The sequence below is a fragment of the Coregonus clupeaformis genome, chromosome 29 (assembly GCF_020615455.1).
Source record: "Coregonus clupeaformis isolate EN_2021a chromosome 29, ASM2061545v1, whole genome shotgun sequence".
NCBI lineage: Eukaryota > Metazoa > Chordata > Actinopteri > Salmoniformes > Salmonidae > Coregonus > Coregonus clupeaformis.
Genome location: NC_059220.1, coordinates 45111269 through 45129131, shown reverse-complemented (window position 1 = coordinate 45129131; position 17863 = coordinate 45111269). Strand labels below are relative to the sequence as shown.

The 17863-nt window shown below is 40.7% G+C and overlaps 1 protein-coding gene across 1 annotated transcript; it reads right to left on the bottom strand.

The window, feature by feature from the left end:
* Positions 1-218: 218 nt before the first annotated feature.
* On the bottom strand, positions 219-16544 carry LOC121545116 (SH3 and cysteine-rich domain-containing protein-like). Its single transcript, XM_041855517.2, has 4 exons — positions 16011-16544; positions 5658-5709; positions 3266-3403; positions 219-2097 (listed from the first exon to the last, which is right to left on the bottom strand). Exons 1-4 carry the CDS (start codon positions 16013-16015, stop codon positions 1999-2001), a joined length of 294 nt encoding a protein of 97 aa, XP_041711451.1. The 5' UTR covers positions 16016-16544; the 3' UTR covers positions 219-1998.
* Between the last annotated feature and the right edge of the window lie 1319 nt (positions 16545-17863).

The window sequence follows — 17863 nt, the reverse complement described above, 5'->3', positions numbered from 1 at the left end:
TCCTAATATTGAGTTGAGTGCCCTGTGTTTGAAGAGAAAGCTATCTAGCCCGAGTTAAGGTCAATGTGCTTTATATATTCTGTAAAAGTTTCACAAAATGCTGATAATAAATTGATCAGAAATATATGTTTGATTCTGTGCATACAATACAGTGGACTTTGACATCCAATAAAGCCAAGTTTCAGTGCAGCTTTGATGAGCTTAGAGAGAGACACATTTACTAACATACCTTTCCATTAACAGTTCATTTGTAACAATATTTTAAAACAGAAAACAAATATACATGATGAACAAGAAATCTTAAAAGAACATCTCAGTGAAGAGAAAGGAATAGCACAGTGTGATAATATTGCAATAAAGGGATAGATAGAGTTGTTACATGTCAACAAGCATGTCTTGAGCTGACGTAAAATGTTCTTCAGCATTTGCTAGAAAGTTTACTTTGGAATAAGTGTATAGACATATCTGAGTGACCATTTAGTGCAATTGGAGTAAGCATACATGAATGTAAATCAAAACCAAATTTCATGTAGCTCATGCATTGAAGCTGCTCTGAAGATACTGTATAATTGTTATACTCTAGATGTCATATACCCCCATTAACTTGAGTTTCACTGAAACGATTGTGATCAAATACCTTGAAATAACAGGTATGCAGATTTGATGACATACATTCAAATACAACCACTTATCAGAGGTTTCCCACTTCTTATAGTAAATTCACATCCTTTCTTATCAAATCCATTATCCTTTACAAATCAAAACAAGAAACTACCTGAAGAGAACATTATCATCAGACTTCAACTAGCAAATTAGGTATTCATTGTTTCAAATATTCAAAATAATCTCTTTGACAGGTTTTTAGAAAGGATCTTCATTGTAGTCCTTTGTAGTGTTTTCATGAGTCAGAAGTTTGTCTTACGATGGGTAAGCAGCTAGACTAGATACATCGCTAGCTAGATTTGTACAAAAGGCTACAGTATTTCTTTGAAAGAAAAAGGAATTCCTCATCTTTGATTGCGTCTGACTCCTTTGAAAAATACTCCCCTCAGAATCTTGATTCATTTCTGCTTCGTCTGATTCTTTTTGTTGTTCCTCTCCAGTGACAAAACCAACGTATGGAATTCTTTGTATCAGAGGGTCTGATAAAATAACTCTGTCTCAGGAGAATGGGCCTTTAATTGTGAGCTAGAGGCTATCAAGGCTCATTGGAGCCATTGTACGAGCATAGAAGAAAAGGGACTTGTCTAAATAAATACGCTGTTTGTAACCTCAACCGCTTGCATCAAAGTAATGTGAATAAAATATGATTTAATTATTTCAGAGTAGAATCTAGGCCTATAGGCAATTATTTGATATAGAGAACAAGTGTTTGAACATTTGGGCATAGAATAAACAGGCGGTTGAAACATACTGCAACTGACGCTATATAAGCAAGAATGTATGCATAAAGAAAGATGCTGAAAAAGTATGCAAACAAATGCTTATTTTGGTAGACACAGGAGTACATTTAGTACATTCATGCATGATGTGTCACCTGTATTCTCCAATGGGAAGTCACACAAAGAACAAACAATGCACAGTAGTTATTTAAATCAAACAAAATCAAACCAAATCCAGTGATACAATGACCCCACTCTCCCTCCCTGTGACCAGAAATTCAGGTTATCTGATCCGTCTCAAAATGTTCCCTTTCTAACTGAAAGGAAATGGGAAGGTTGGCTCTGACTTCTGACAAAGCCATTCCCTTAATGGCAACAGCAACATTTTGGAGTTTGGAGTCACAGCTCAACAGAGGTTTCCTCCATGGTCTCAGGTGGCCATTTTGTAACTACAATCATCCTCCTCCCCGCGCCTGAGAGGTTGGCGGCTGATCAGAACTACTGTCAGAGCCATCCCTGTGCACCATGGGAGTGTGCCACTGTGCCTCTCCTCCCTCCGCTCTCTCCTTCTCTTCCTCCCGTTATCTCTCTCCGGCTCTTTCTATTTCTCTCTCTCTCAGATGTTCTCCAGGACATCACAGGGCACGTAGCCTCTCTTCTTTCCACTGGCAACTCGGATGAAGCCACTGTGTTCATCCTCACCGCTTACACAAATCTGGTGAAACAGAGAAGAATACTCTCGTAATTTGGTTGCTTTTTGTACAAGCAAAATACATTTGAACACATTGATTTTACGTCTTTTATACAGGATTAGTTCATGTTTGGAATATTGAGAGCTGCATAAGGATTTGGAGGATGAGGACATTCCATGTATTTATTTCTGTCAAGGTGGGTGCCAGAAGGTATGCGTGCCAAGATAGCTGGGGGGCCACTGGTGCTAATCTTGGAAGGAGTATGTGATGGAATATCCTGACTAGGGTGCAACACGATACCATATAGGGTGATCCTATATGTGGCGAGAAATGACACTCAGTAATGGTTGGCACCTGTTGGATAGAATTAGCTTGCAAACAAGTATATAAGCTAAGAGATTTCTTTTGTTCAGTTAGTTAATATAGCAATGGGCCACTCACGGGCCGTTTGCTATGTGAACCCGGTACCGCAATATTAAATACTTTGAATCAACTCTCCATGTAAGTGTTTAAGTATCTTCTTGCATACTGAATTACTTGATGCCAGAGAAAACTAATCATAACACACATTTAATTAACAATGCACATTGGCCCTAAGGGGCAAAGTAGCTTTAGGGCCACTGTAATAAATATTGGCTGTGTGACTGGATAGAGTGGATGTTGCTACTCATTGGGGATCGAGGCAGAGCTATGAGGTCACTGACTCATCTTCAAAGTGTTTGGAATGAATGCATCTCCATTTGGCGTTACTAGCCTGAACTCTCCTCTGAATCCCAAAATGCCCCTGCAAAGCATTATGGGAAAAGGATTTGAGACAGCAAAGCCATTTGCCATGGCAAAATGGTAATGCCATGGAAACTGCTGAGAGGCGGTGACTCCCAATTGGCCAGCTTTGAAGTGAATGTTCCAGGAGTGAACCTGTGGACTGAGTGGCCAGGATTGCCATTGCCTATGGGAATTGGTGTGAGGAGGAACTATGTCTGATGCCCACTTGTAGTTGGGGCTTGATCATGAGCTGCGCCAAATAAAGTAATACATGTAAACAATTAAGGGACTAACAATAAACATTCTTTAACAATGGATAATAACAATCATGTTTGCTTGTGTATCATTTCAATGCATAAGTGGGTCCTTTTTTGTTGCAAAGTAGTTTGCCATATTGTATTTTAATATAACAGTGGGATCACGTACCTGTCCCTCCTTCAGGGTGATCTGGCCTTGCTCCTTGCAGCCGATGAACGTCCGGTGACACCTGAACACTCTGTCCCCGGCCTTCACTTGGTGAGCAAAGGCTGCTGGGAAGAAACCGATCCTGTCCTCGATCACGCCCTGGAACCATCATCCAGAGGAAATGTCATACATCATGATAGCTACTACTTATACTATCATGGCAGCAGACTTGTGTGTGGTGTAGTGGTTTAAGTGTGAGTACTAGGTGCACTGTAAAAATAGAAAGACTCAAAACACCATGAAAAGTAGTAGTAGTAGTTGTGCACCTAACCTGAGATCTGGTGTTTGGAGGGGGTAAACCCAATGTAAGTGCTTTGAAAGTGTTTTAAAACAGAATAGAAGTACTCTGAAACACTCAAAGTGGTTCTTCAATCTGAATACAGTTTTTTAAGAGAGTGTAACACTTTTTGGAGTTTCAGTGAATTTAAAAGGCAGCATCAAAATGCACACACACATTTTTTGGGCAGAATGTGTCTATCAAATGGTTAAGAAATAAAATTGGTTTATAGCCGGTCTTGACACCTTAACACTCTGCCATAAATTAGAGAGGAGGAGAATCTATCTCTGGCCCTCTAGTATGGTGAAAGGAATGTGCTTTGTCCTACAGAAGACTTTTGCCGCCAAAACTATAATGTCCAAAAACAATATTCCTAACATCTGAATGTTTGGAATGGTCAGTGGGGAGCTAAAGACTAATCATGTCATATTGTTTATTATTTTGTGATGTCATAAAAAAAATTATAACAAAAATACTGTAATTTGGAAAGTATACACACTTTATATGTCAAGTTTACATCCAATATGTTGTGTATATAATATGGAGAATTACGAGAGTATTTTTGTTAAGATAGGAATGTGATTTTAGTTTTCTAACGAGATCATAGGTTTTCATATAAGCTATGCACGGTGACTAGACACGCCCTGAGTGAGCTCAGAGACCGTGTCAGCAAGTAGGAATGCCCCTTTTACCAGAGTGCATAAAAAGCCTTGGTAATGAAATTTACATTAGAGCAGAAAGCGTAGAGCTGTGGCAACACAGCTTAAAATGGTTAGACCAGAGAGACCAGAAAGCGTGGAGCTGTGGCTACACGGCTTAAAATGGTTAGACCAGAAAGACCAGAAAGCGTGGAGACGGTAGTCCACACGTTTGAAATGGTTAGAACTTTGAATCTCAACACGAGGAGAAGAAGATAAACTCACTAGACCAGAACATTGCCAGTCTGCAGCTGTGCGTGTAAAGTGATCTAGAACTTTGACTACCCACACGAGGTGGGAAGGAGAAAATCCCATCGCAGACAATCACAGAGTATCTGCTCTGAGTACACTCCACTACAAGCCAGAAAAAATAAGGACATTGTGACCTCTGGTGGACAATCAGAGCATAACAAGTGAGCTGAGCAAAGACCCAACCAAAACCTCCTTTCCAAGAGGGCTTTTTCTTATGTATTAAGTATGTATGTATTCTGTGTTATTATTTAGTTAGCTAGTAAATAAGTAATTCAGTCAATTTGTGTGGTGCTGAATCAAAGGTAAAGCTGGGATCTTGTGGATCCAAGAATTCTGCGACCATTCAGAATGACGACTGATAAGAGGTAATGATTGATACGTTGACTGTTTTATTCATATTGATAGGTAAATACCTTTTAGAGTTTAATTCGGGAGATGGTAACTCTATAAACAAATTATTCCGTGGTGCCCCAAATCCTAATGAGTTAATTGTTACATGATTAATTTAATCGAGTAACAATTAAACATAGTTAGTTGATTCGATAAATAACAGTCATCATATTAATGAAAGTCACGTCACGACAACCCATTCCCACATTTCCAACTTTTAATTGTAGAGACAAATACAGTATCCTGCAATGCTTGCTGTAAAACCTGTAGTTATTGCTGGTGGATTAAGCACTGTGCTCAACAATGCCTACCATAATGGGTTAAACTGGCAAATGATAAGATACATAAATCAATGTTAAACATAAAAATACTCCAGAGGAAGAGATGTAATTCTGCACTAGGCAGGATTTGAAACACCATAATAATGTTTAGAAGCTATAGAGAGAGGGAACGACACCAAAGGAGAAGGCATCTAATTCTGCACTAAATACAACTTGAAACACCAAAATAGTGTTTAAACATTTCCGGCAAGGTGTTGCGCAACACTTGATTAAGGGGTGTTACAACACACCACGTAATGTTTCAAAACATCTCAAGATGATGTCTTTCAATACTCCAACAAAGTTAAGGTTTCGTCTCCTTCCCATTGGTGGCAGCTCAGTTGCCACTAGTGTTCTGGTGTTACAAAGCACTTAATATAAACAGTGTGTCTTCCAAAAGTGAAACACTTTCATACCTTCCACCAATCATCATTGGAGTCGTCCGCCAGTACGATTCTGTCTCCGGGTCTAAATTGGAAATAAATTGCGTATTAAAAATCAATGTCACAGGAACAGACAAACACGTACATTGAGTGAACAATGTTGTTAAATCCACTTCAATCAGTGTAGATGAAGAGGAGGAGACAGGTTAAAGAAGGACTTTTAAGCTTTGAGACAATTGAGACATGGATTGTGTATGTGTGCCATTCAGAGGGTGAAAGGGCAAGACAAAAGATTTAAGTGCCTTTGAACGGGGTATGGTAGTAGGTGCCAGGAGCACCGCTTTGTGCCAAGAATTGCAACGCTGCTAGGTTTTTCACGCTCAACAGTTTCCTGTGTGTATCATGAATGGTCCACCACCCAAAGGATATCCAGCTAACTTGATACAACTGTGGGAAGCATTGGAGTCAACATGGGCCAGCATCCCTGTGGAACGCTTTTGACACCTTGTAGAGTCCATGACTAGACGAATTGAGACTGTTCTGAGGGCAAAATGGGGGAGTGCAACTCAATATTAGGAAGCTGTTCCTAATGTTTGGTATACTCAGTGTATAATCTAAAATATAAACTGGGTGGTTCGAGCCCTGAATGCTGATTGGCTGAAAGCCGTGGTATATCAGACCGTATACCATGGGTATGACATTAAACGGTAAAAACATTTATTTTTACTGCTCTAATTACGTTGGTTACCAGTTTATAATAGCAATAAGGCACCTCGGGGGTTTGTGGTATATGGCCAATATACCACGGCTAACGGCTGTATCCAGGCACTCCACATAGCGTCGTGATTAAGAACAGCAGCCATTAGCCGTGGTTTATTGGCCATATACCACACCCCCTCAGGCCTTATTGCTTAAACATATTGCTGGTATATCAGTATAAATATTGGAGGACAAAAGACTGTTGGATATCCTGGAGGACAGGATATGATGATTCAGAAACAGGCTACTGCTGTTTCCTACAGGGTAGCTGAAGTCAGTGAAAACAGCCTCTGCCGCCTCCTCACACTGTTCAATTGCACTCTATTATTGTCTGTTAATGGCCATACAAACGATGCCTCAGTTTTCACCTATTGTTTTTCCTTCCTTATGTGTCCTCATTGTTATCCATTCAAAGCCTTTGCGAAGCCTTGACAAATATTTTTCAACCAATGAGAATCAACAGGCAGTGTAAATGTTTCCTGCCTGTCATTCATCTCTTGTGGTCTAATTAGAGGACTGTTACTGAAAATGCTCTCTGAGTGACTCAGAGAGAATAGAGCTTTGGTGCTCTAAATGAGATCTCATCTGACAATAAGAAAGACAAACCTGAAATAATGTTGTTTCATTTACGACTTGTTGCTTCCTCAAGTCATACGTCTCTTTTAAACATGATGTCGATTGAATTGGGACTAGGGTTGCTTTTCATATATATACATTTTCCATATATCCTGGTTAAAAGGATTCCTGGAATTACGAGGGAATAAGCAGGAAATCCGGGAATCCTCCTACCAGGAGTTCTGGAAAACATGGGAATTTTGGGAAAGTTACAGAAATGTTGCTACCCTAATCAGGACTGTTTAGTTTGAACAAATTAATTAATTTTAAAAAGACAGTTGATTTTGAACAATTACGTATATAGCCAATCAGAATATGTTTGGAATCATGCTTTTAGAATTCATCATCACCATCATAATCATGTAGCAATAGGCTAATCAAAAAATGCCAAAGAAAGTTATCACAAGCCAGGTGTCAAATGTTCACAACATGTAATGTAAAAAGAGATTGAAATGTTCCCGCTTTTGATGAGGGTGCCTACATTGTGATTTTTTTGTGTCCGTCTAAAGTATTGATTAAGGTCTGTATTGGGATCCTGAGACCTTGATCCTGTCTAGCTTGGCTTTCATTGGAAAACATTTAAAACAACACTTGCAGCAGTGGGCAACTGTACAGCAGCTATTTGTGGGCTAGGAGTCATGCTGTGCTGTGGGTGTCAATACATTTCAAATTAAGTGTGGTATGATTGAAATCTGTCTAGGCTAGGGAGCAAGGAGGAGGATCTCAGAATATTGGAGTGTCCGAGAGAAGACTATCAGGATTACTGAGGGAACATTGTAGTAAAATGGATACTTAGGGCCAAGGGCTGTTGAGATAGAAACCCGAAAAGTGCCATAAAAAGGGTTCCCTATCTGTTAACGTTTAGGTAGTCCAGACAATTGGCAGTTTACCACAGGTTTCAGAAAATATCAGAGACAGAGACATTTGTCTCATAACCATCTTTCTATCACATCATATTGTCATCAGGTCAAATCACAACCGTATTCATATAACAATATCTTTATAATCTAATGCATTCTTTTCAGTTAATAATTGGTTTACACTCTGTGAAAATAGGGTACAGTTAGGGTACAGTATTGTTCCCTGGGGTACAAAAATATAAATACACATAATGTACCTTCAGAGTGATCTCACATGATACGGTTCAGTACCTTTTAGGGTACATGTGTGGATTATGTAGTATTATGGTACATTTTTGTCCCCAATATTTTGAATATAAAAGTACAATCCTTGGAGGCGTGGCTTAGTAGGGACGTAGTTTTCAGTTAGTTATTTCTGACCACTCCTGAGGGGAAGTGTTGTACCAGTTTAAGTGGTCTATGTTTATGTTGGTTAAAGTTTGAGCATGTCTGCTGCCAGTTCTAAAGACATTTACATTTTAGTCATTTAGCAGACGCTCTTATCCAGAGCGACTTACAGTTAATGCATACATTTTTTTTCTTTCATACCCCCTGTGGGAATCAAACCCACAACCCTGGCGTTGCAAACGCCATGCTCTATCAACTGAGCTACATCCCTGCAGGCCATTCCCTCCCCTACCCTGGACGACGCTGGGCCAATTGCGCGCCGCCCCATTGGTCTCCCGGTCGCGGCCGGCTATGACAGAGCCTGGATTCGAACCAGGATCTCTAGTGGCACAGCTAGCACTGCGATGCAGTGCCTTAGACCACTGCGCCACTCGGGAGATAAGACCTTATAAAGGCTTTCACAAGAGCATGTGACAAAGAGCTGCATTAATATTGTAGCAACCTTAAGCCAACACTGAGCGACCTTGCCAAGAGGTACAGACCTTTTGGCATAATGGTTAAGTTGTTGGCTTGACAGTTGCTGGACCCAGGTTCGAGTCCCGGTCGGGGCTACCCACTGAATTTGCTACATTGATGTCAGAAGTGGGATGGTGGAGTACACGTGAGGGTCTTGGTATAGAGAAGAGGTACATTTTTGCCACTTAATAGGAACACACAGCTTTGTCACTGTGGTGGTACCCTAAAAAGGTACATTTGTACCTTTTGGATCTTTGAAGGTATGAACTACAAGGGTACAATTATGTACTGATGGGTTCTGACTTATAAACTAGAAATATCCTTAATCATGTCACAGAGGGAGAGAGAGGAATGCAGGACGTGTAAGTACTGGCATAACATGTTATTGTTAATTATCAAGTATCCTATGGAAATGAGAAGTGCCATAGTCTGGTTTCTACACCAGAAGTAAATTGTTATCTGTAGGAAGAATGTATATGGTGGAAGCAATCACATGGTTGCAGTCACTGATAAGGGTGGATAGCTGTGGATCAGTGAGGAGTGAGGAATGAGGTCAGGTCACATTAAGGGAGAAGGAACAGTTTATTGCCCGCATCACTTAACTTCCTGCCTAGCAATAAACATGTAATGTTTAGAGGGAAGGGAGGATACTTCACCCAAATTGGGGTATATATATATACTTGTGCTGGTGGAAACATGTCTTTGTCTTATGCAGCTGTGGTACCCAGTGGGTGAATAAACTTAGTTGAGCTTTACTAATCGTCCGTGAGTTTTACTCTGTTCGTTTAGAACCTAACAGTACCTATAACTAATGGTACAATGGACGTACCTTACAGGGTACCTCGATAGCAGGGATACTCATTTTACATTTTTTTTTACATTTTAGTCATTTAGCAGACGCTCTTATCCAGAGCGACTTACAGTTAGTGAATACATATTTTTTTTATACTGGCCCCCCGTGGGAATCGAACCCACAACCCTGGCGTTGCAAACGCCATGCTCTATCAACTGAGCTACATCCCTGCCAGCCATTCCCTCCCCTACCCTGGACGACGCTGGGCCAATGTGCGCCGCCCATGAGTCTCCCGGTCGCGGCCGGCTGCGACAGAGCCTGGATTCGAACCAGGATCTCTAGTGGCACAGTTAGCACTGCGATGCAGTGCCTTAGACCACTGCGCCACTCAGGAGTCTCAACTACTATTTGAGAAGGTCCGGTCACACTAATTTCCTAGGTGGCAAAGGTCCGGATGGATATAGTCATTTATCGGTGTAGTAACAAACCCCCACCTCGCAACCCATGCAACCCCAAACTGTTCACACCCCTCTTGTTTGCATAGAGAACATTTTGCAATTCTATACAACGCTATGAGCCCCACAATCACGCCGGCGTGATTTAGTGCTTCCAACCCCTTTTAAACATTGTGTGTTTTTTTTTTTGTATTGGATTCGTTTATTTCTTCTGTATCCGCTGATACTAACCACTATGTGGGACTTATAGCGTAGTATAGAATTGCAGGAAATGAACTTTAAAACTGCAAAATGTTCTCTACGCAAACAAGAGGGGTGTGAACATTTTGGGGTCGCATGGGTTGCGAGGTGGGGGTTTGTTACTACACCGAGAAACACAATTTTCCCCCACCATGCTAGAATAGCTAAATGCTAATCCCGGATGTTGTGAATCGCGTTCAGCCAATCAGGTTGAAACTATCAGACCAGGGGTTCCGTTTCTTTTGCACCTGCTGCATTAGCAGCATCGCATTAGTGGAATCCAAGACTGTTCTCTGGGAAGATCTGTAGCTATATATGTTTGAGTTGCAGACAATTTTAGCATTTTAGTTTTTTTCCGCCTTCTCAACATTAAATAGAGTTAAGGAGGAAATCGAAGCATATGCAGCCTGAATGGAGAATGTTTTAGGTATGATCCGGTCCACGAGGGATACGAATGTATTGCCGGCTGCATACAATCTATTTGGACGGTAAGATGACACGACTCAATATCACCATCTGCTGGCCTTTGGGCTAGAGTTATAACCAGTTTAGGAGGGCATGCCATTTCTTGAATGGTTTTCCCCCATTGCCCCTCATTCTCCCGACAGTAGGGCCTGCTCCCCTCCATCACCCAACAGTTGAAGGTGCACAGTTGATAATCACCTCGATAAATGCCTCGAAATTTAACCTAAACTATACCGAAACTAATTTCACACATATACAACCAGCCGGTGACAATGCTACGTGCCGATTATCAGCACAAAATGTCCTGACTGAGAGAGCAGGCCCTACATCTCAAGCAAAAAACAACATCAGCAAAGCACTCACCAGCTTTTGTTGTTTATGTGACATGGACATGCTCCAACTGATGCCATTGCGTGAAGATGCACACCATGTAAGCACGAGCTGACAATAAAGGACTATTTTTGACTGCCGTCATATCGACACTTAACAGTATACTCATTATAATGGCATTTTTGCTTTTGTGCTGATTTTCACTATTTATCAAGCACACTTGGTGCTTATAAAGATGTTTAGGCTACTGATGTTTTCATCATTTGGCCGTGCATCTTGTTGACTGTGCATCTTGGTGGTTGGGGTATATACACTGAACAAAAATATAAACGAAACATGCAACAATTTCAAAGATTTTACTGAGTTCATAGAAGGAAAAAAGTCAATTGAAATAAATTCATTAGGCCCTAATATATGTATTTCACATGACTGGGCAGGGGTGCAGCCATGGGTGGGCCTGGGAGGGAATAAGCCCACCCACTGGGGAGCCAGGCCCAGCCAATCAGAATTACAGCCATAAATACTCCTCAGTTTCATCAGATGTCCGGGTGGCTGGTCTCAGTCGATCCCGCAGGTGAAGAAGTCAGATGTGGAGGTCCTGGGCTGGCCTGGTTACACGTGGTCTGCGGTTGTGAGGCCAGTTGGACGTACCGCCAAATTCTCTAAAACGATGTTGGATGCAGCTTATGGTAGGGACATTTTTATTCAATAATATTCAATATTCAATTATCTGGCAACAGCTCTGTTGGACATTCCTGCAGTCAGGAGACATCTTGAGACATTTGTGGCATTGTGTTGTGTGACAGAACTGCACATTTTAGGGTGGCCTTGAATTGTCCCGAGCACAAGGTGCACCTGTGCAATGATCAAGCTGTTTAATCACCTTCTTGACATGCCACAGCTGTCAGGTAGATGAATTATCTTGGCAAAGGAGAAATGCTCACTAACAGGGATGTAACACATTTGTGCACAAAATGTAAGAGAAATAAGCTTCTTGTGCATATGTAAAATATCTGGGATATTTTATTTCAGCACATGGGACCAACACTTTACATGTTGCGTTTATATTTTTGTTCAGTGCATTCGGAAAGTATTCAGACCCCTTGACATTTTCCACATTTTGTTACGTTACAGCCTTATTCTAAAATTGATGCAATTTATTTTCTTCCTCATCAATCTACACACAACACCCCATAATGACAAAGTGAAAACAGTTTTTTTAGAAATTTTTGCAAATGTATAAAAAATAAAAAACAGAAATACCTTATTTACAGAAGTATTCAAACCCTTTGCTATGAGACTCGAAATTGAGCTCCGCTGCATCCTGTTTCCATTGATCATCCTTGAGATGTTTCTACAACGTGATTTGAGTCCACCTGTGGTAAATTCAATTGATTGGACATGATTTGGAAAGCAACACACCTGTCTATATAAGGTCCCACAGTTGACAGTGCATGTCAGAGCAAAAACCAAGCCATGAGGTCGAAGGAAGTGTCGGTAGAGCTCCGAGACAGGATTGTGTCGAGGCCCAGCTCTGGGGAAGGGTACCAAAAAATGTCTGCAGCATTGAAGGTCCCCAAGAACACAGTGGCCTACATCATTCTTAAATGGAAGAAGTTTGGAACCACCAAGACTCTTCCTAGAGCTGGCCGCCCGGCCAACCTGAGCAATCGGGGAGAAGGGCCTTAGTCAGGGAGGTGACCAAGAACCCGATGGTCACTCTGACAGAGCTCCAGAGTTCCTCTGTGGAGATGGGAGAACCTTCCAGAAGGCCTACCATCTCTGCAGCACTCTACAAATCAGGCCTTTATGGTAGAGTGGCCAGACGGAAGCCACTCCTCAGTAAAAGGCCCATGACAGCCCGCTTGGAGATTGTCAAAAGGAACCTAAAGGACTCTCAGACCATGAGAAACAAGATTCTCTGGTCTGATGAAACCAAGATTGAACCCTTTGGCCTGAATGCCAAGCGTCACGTCTGGAGGAACCCTGGCACCATCCCTACGGTGAAGCATGGTGGTGGCAGCATCATGCTGTGGGGATGTTTTTCAGTGGCAGGGACTGGGAGACTAGTCAGGATCGAGGGAAAGATGAACAGAGCAAAGTACAGAGAGATCCTTGATAAAAAACTGCTCCAGAGCGCTCGGAACCTCAGACTGGGGTGAAGGTTCACCTTCCAACAGGACAACGACCCTAAGCACACAGCCAAGACAATGCAGGAGTGGCTTCGGGACAAGTCTCTGAATGTCCTTAAGTAGCCCAGCCAGAGCCCGGACTTGAACCAGATTGAACATCTCTGGAGAGACCTTGAAAATAGCTGTGCAGCGACGCTCCCCATCCAACCTGACAGAGCTTGAGACGATCTGCAGAGAAGAATGGGAGAAACTCCGCAAATACAGGTGTGCCAAACTTGTAGCGTCATACCCAAGAAGACTTGAGGCTGTAAACGCTGCCAAAGATGCTTCAATAAAGTACTGAGTAAAGGGTCTGAAAACGTATGTAAATAGAAATATTTCATTTTTTTATATATATAAAATTGCTAAAAAATATAAAAACCTGTTTTTGCTTTGTCATTATGGGGTATTGTGTGTAGATTGATGAGGGGAAAAAACAATTTAATCAATTCCAGAATAAGGCTGTAACGTAACAAAATGTGGAAAAGTCAAGGGGTCTGAATACTTTCCGAATGCATTATATATATATATATTTTTTGTTGTTATAATAAGAAACTGCAACCGCATAACATTTATTGAACACTATAATTTTTTGGGGTTATATATTTTTTTGTTTTAGCATTTAGCCTATGGTAACATAAACTAATGAAAATGCAATTGTGTTATTTGAAATCTTTTTTTGTATCTAATGTTACATAAGACCTTCATAAACACAACCAAATTATTATTGTTGCGATAGCATATATGAAATGTATTGATTACACCTTCAGAATGTTGCAGTCATAATAACCGTTCATTAGCTCAAAGGAGGGTCCCTCAAGGCCCAGCGGTTCTAGTGTTAATGGTGAAACTGCCACGTTAGTTTGGGATATTACAACAACAAAGAAGTTACTGCAAACAACAAACACTGTTTTTTGCACGCATGATAGAACAGAAGAATATGTACTGTACATTTTTGTACCACGCTGCTCACCTCCGTTTGGACGCGCCTCACCTCCATTTAGTTAACAACACAAAAACAATAACAAATGCGCCTGGGGCGACCAGTGGCGCTGTTTCAACTTTTGCGGATCTCAGCTTTACAGTTTTTCTTAATCACGTACAAGCAATTTTTGGATCTGTGTTGAAACGTATCTATAGCAGAATAGCATTGATCAAATGCTTAAATACATTTACAGAACTTCTGATACTTTTCTTGGCTTTGTACCTGACTTGCATATCTTAGACCACCTTTTCCTAAACTTTAAATTCAAATGTCATCAGTGAATACAAAATGCACTGTTAAAGGGGAAATCTGCACTTGCAACATCAATGTTTTTAACTTTAGAACCCAAAATATAAGCTTGTTTTCCTCCTATGCTTGTAAACAAAGTACATTTAAACACACTATATAGCCTCAAAACATGGTTAAAAACTATAATTTTGATATCATAGATGGTCAGCTTTTTACTGAAATAGGGGTGGGGAGATTGCTTTGTTTCAACTGCTGATTGCTGCTTGAAGTGTTTTGTTCACCGAATATTAACACATTGTTTTCATCAGAAGAGAAATGTGTGCAATTGTGTTTACTGTTTCCGGCAATCAGTGAACTAGTACTGCACACAATTCTAAATCACCCCATCAGTGTCATACCATGTACAATATAGAGAAATACTGTATCTAGGCAAATGGGGCCTGTCAAATTTGTATGATTTTTTACAATATTGCGGACATGCAGAGATGCAGAGACTTAAGTTGGGTTACTTCTAAGTAACTTTGGGTTACTCCTAAGTTATCGTCTCTAACATTGTGACCTTCATTTTAGAGCTTTGCTTTGGTGTGGAGGCCAATACATTCATATCAGTTGTGTTCCTCCATTGTATTCACCCTTCCTTATTTCAATTGTGAATTGTGTTTCTGTGCGCCAATGGAAAGTCTACAAAACTATGAGCAAACCAGTCTATGTATTGAATACATGGATTTGGATTGTGATGATACCAAAGAATGAATCCTTTACACAATGTGCTTTTTCTTCTTCCTTTTTAAAATCAGGAATAATATTTGATGTGTATGAAATGGTTTGGTGAAATATGCATGAAAAGGAGAGTAATTGCCCATAATTCTGCACCTTTGGATAGTTGTACTTCCAATTTTGATCATCATGATTTAGTGACCGCAAAGAAAATGTATTGATCTACTTGTATTTTTTACAAACTTTGTTTTGTCTGCTTGTACTCAAGAGATATGTACGTTTGCGTTAATCTTTTTAATTAATATTTTTGATGAATGTATTTGCAATTTTTTGATTAATGTATTTATGTTTTGAGAAGGCAACTACATTTTGAAAACACATGTACTGTTTCGCAAAAGGCCACAGAGTTGTGTGTCAACAATATTGTTCAAAAAAATGCTTGTACACGATTGAGAAAAACTGTACGTTCAATTCGATACCTTTTTTTCTGAGAGTGTATGATTAAGAGATGGTCTTACGGTTGTTAAACTGAGCAGGTATAAAACGGAAGATCACACAAATCACAGAAAATTAAATTATCATGCGTAACAAAAAAGACAATGTTTGTTCATCTTGTTTTAGAGAAGAACACTGACAAATATCTATTGAGCAGTGATTAGAGCATGCATTCCGTGACGCCTGCCTGCTTATCTAGGTAAACACAGTATGTGTTAGACATTCAAAAGGAGCAAAGGTAATTGTTAACACAATGTGATTACAAAGAAAATGTGTGTGTGTGTGTGTGTGTGTGTGTGTGTGTGTGTGTGTGTGTGTGTGTGTGTGTGTGTGTGTGGATCCCACTGACCTCATCTCCAGGTCTTCACTTTCCTGGGGTGTGAATGTGAACAAAGCCACGTAGGTGTTGAGCTGCAGTATGTCCTTCTGCAGCCGTCTCCTCTCCTACAAAGCAACACACACACACACACACACACACGCACGGGCACACACACACCCACACACAGAAGCTGTCAGCACAATCCACCAAACAGGTTGTCTGAGTATACACATGCAAAAAACGACCACAGCTTTTTGTTACTCACTAATCGAATCAAAGAGGAAATGAATTATTTATTTATTAGGTGTTCACAGCGACATGGTCAAATAATTCAAGCATACATTGGTAACTTTTATTCTAATTTGGCAGACAGAAACTTTGGAAACATTGTCAAAAAAAAAAGATCACTATCTATCACTGGAATTTTAGATACTAATGCTCTGCCATAAGTGACTACCCTTTTTTTTCTCTTTCCTTTCTTGTATGCTAAGCCATTTTGGAACACAAATCAGTCAGTATCTAACTATTTATGTTGACATTTTACATTGTTATATTATTACACAGTACCAGTCAAAGGTTTGGACACACCTACTCATTCAAGGGTTTTTCTTTATGTTTACTATTTTCTACATTGTAGAAAAACTATGAAATAACACATATGGAATCATGTTGTAACCCAAAAAGTGTTAAACAAATCAAAATATATTTGAGATTCTTCAAATAACCACCCTTTGCCTTGATGACAGCTTTGCACACTCTTGGCATTCTCTCAACCAGCTTCACCTGGAATGCTTGTCTTGAAGGAGTTCCCACATATGCTGAGCACTTGTTGGCTGCTTTTCCTTCACTCTGTCGTCCGACTCATCCCAAACCATCTCAATTGGGTTGAGGTTGGGGGATTGTGGAGGCCAGGTCATCTGATGCAGCATTCCATCACTCTCCTTCTTGGTCAAATAGCCCTTACACAGCCTGGAGGTATGTTGGGTCATTGTCCTGTTGAAAAACAAATGATAGTCCCACTAAGCCCAAACCAGATGGGATGGCGTATCGCTGTAGAATGCTGTGGTAGCCATGCTGGTTAAGTGTGCCTTGAATTCTAAATAAATCACAGACAGTGTCTCCAGCAAAGCACCCCCACACCAAAACACCTCCTCTTCCATGCTTTACGGTGGGAAATACACATGCGGAGATCATCCGTTCACCCACACCGCATCTCACAAAGACACGGCGGTTGGAACCAAAAATCTCAAATTTGGACTCCAGACCAAAGGACACATTTCCACCGGTCTAATGTCCATTGCTCGTGTTTCTTGGTCCAAGCAAGTCTCTTTTTATTATTGGTGTCCTTTAGTAGTGGTTTCTTTGCCGCAATCCAACCATGAAGGGCTCCCAAGTGGCGCAGCGGTCTAAGGCATTGCATCTCAGTGCTTGAGGCGTAACTACAGACCCCCTGGTTTGATTCCAGGCTGTATCACAACCGGCTGTGATTGGGAGTCCCGTAGGGTGGCACACAATTGGCCCAGCGTCGTACGGGTTTGGCCGGTGTAGGCCGTCATTGTAAATAAGAATTTGTTCTTAACTGACATGCCTAGTTAAATAAAACAAAATAAAAATCACAGTCTCCTCTGAACAGTTGATGTTGAGATGTGTCTGTTACTTGAACTCTGTGAAGCATTTATTTGGGCTGCAATTTCTGAGGCTGGTAACTCTAATGAACTTATCCTCTGCAGCAGAGGTAACTCTGGGTCTTCCTTTCCTGTGGCGGTCCTCATGAGAGCCAGTTTCATCACAGCGCTTAATGGTTTTTGCGACTGCACTTGAAGAAACTTTCAAAGTTCTTGACATTTTCCGTATTGACTGACATTCATGTCTTAAAGTAATGA